The 1,565-nt window shown below is 36.9% G+C and overlaps 1 protein-coding gene across 1 annotated transcript; it reads left to right on the forward strand.

The window, feature by feature from the left end:
• The first annotated feature begins 302 nt into the window (after positions 1–302).
• LOC122651655 lies at positions 303–1,302 on the forward strand. The gene is made up of 2 exons (XM_043845138.1): positions 303–536; positions 1,018–1,302. Exons 1-2 carry the CDS (start codon positions 303–305, stop codon positions 1,300–1,302), a joined length of 519 nt encoding a protein of 172 aa, XP_043701073.1.
• Positions 1,303–1,565: the final 263 nt, after the last annotated feature.

A 1,565-nucleotide genomic window follows, 5' to 3' on the forward strand; every position in this document is an offset into this window, starting at 1 on the left:
AATCCTCATTGATGCCACTTGTCACAATTGGTTATTCATGTCTTTATTTGATGCTAGTGGAAAATACTGATGATGACAGTGATGATGAGATGACGTCCCAAATTACTAGACAACCAATGCACACACGCAGACTCGCAGGACATGCTTGGATCTTTGAAATGCTACATCCAAATAAACACCCAAAAAGGGTTCATAGACTATTTCATTAGTCTAGAGAGCATTTCTTGAGGTTGGTGTCTATATTAAAAGAAAGAGGTCTATTACCAAACACAAAACACATTTTAGTGGAGGAACAATTAGCAATGGCCATCTTAATAATGTCTCATAATGTTAAAAACCCGGTAATCCAAGAAATGTTTCAGCATTCAGGTGAAACAGTGAGTCGTCACTTCCATAGTGTATTGGCAGCACTACAAATATTTGCTCAAGAGATGATACAGTCACCTTCATTTGAAGAGACACCACCAGAGATCAAATCAAATCGAAAATATTTTTCGTTCTTTGCAAATTGCATTGGAGCAATAGATGGAACACATGTAAGCGCATCACTTCCATTTGACAAACAAGTACCGTATAGATCAGGTAGAAAGAATGAAGTTACCCAAAATGTATGTGATGCATGTTCATTTGACATGTGCTTCACCTTCCTTTGGGCTGGTTGGGAGGGTACTCCACATGATAATCGAATATTATGGGAAGCCAGGAACACTCCTCGTTTGAAATTTCCCCATTTGCCACCAGGTGATGTTTTAGATGATAATTGTAAAGAAAATTATCAATTTTTTTTATTTGACTTAACACGTGAAATTTTAACTTTATATGTTTAATTTTATACGAAAATACTATCTTGTTGATTCTGGATACACACATACGCCTGGGTATATGGCACCTTTCAGGAATATTCAATATCATCAACATGACTTTAGGCGTAGACGACCACAAGGAGCAGAGGAGTTATTTAATTTTACACACTCATTGTTAAGAACCATTATTGAGAGGGCATTTGGCATCTTGAAGATGCGTTTTCCCGTTCTGAAGATGATGCCTCAGTATAGTTTCAAGACACAAGTTTTGATGGTAATTGCCTGTGTAACCATGCACAGCTTTATTAGAAAGCAAACGACATCAGATTTGCTTTTTGAAAAAACAGAGAGGGGAGAGTTGGATAATGAAGAAGATAGTGATAATGATGATGATGAGGTTGTGAACATTGAAAATGTGGTGGGTGGCTCGCAGCAACAGCGATGGGAAGCATATCGGAAAGAAATTTCAAATCAAATCGAGGAAGCTTATCGCGATTGAGGGTGTTTTTTTTTTTTTTTTTCATGTTACTTTTTTGGAATATTTTGTTAAAAACTATAAAGTATTTGAACAAACAATTTTATCATGTATTGTAAGCCATTTCATATGGGTATTTTATTATTGTCTCTCTCCTCCCTTGATTGTGCGGACCCATGTGGGTGATACCATTTTCCATGCTACCATTGGTGTGGCATGGGTGATTCTCTCACACTTGAGGTGTGGAGAACTATCTCCTCCCCAAAAAAAATTCAATTAGAGAAAAT

This window comes from Telopea speciosissima, chromosome 1 (genome assembly GCF_018873765.1).
Source record: "Telopea speciosissima isolate NSW1024214 ecotype Mountain lineage chromosome 1, Tspe_v1, whole genome shotgun sequence".
Classification (NCBI taxonomy): domain Eukaryota; kingdom Viridiplantae; phylum Streptophyta; class Magnoliopsida; order Proteales; family Proteaceae; genus Telopea; species Telopea speciosissima.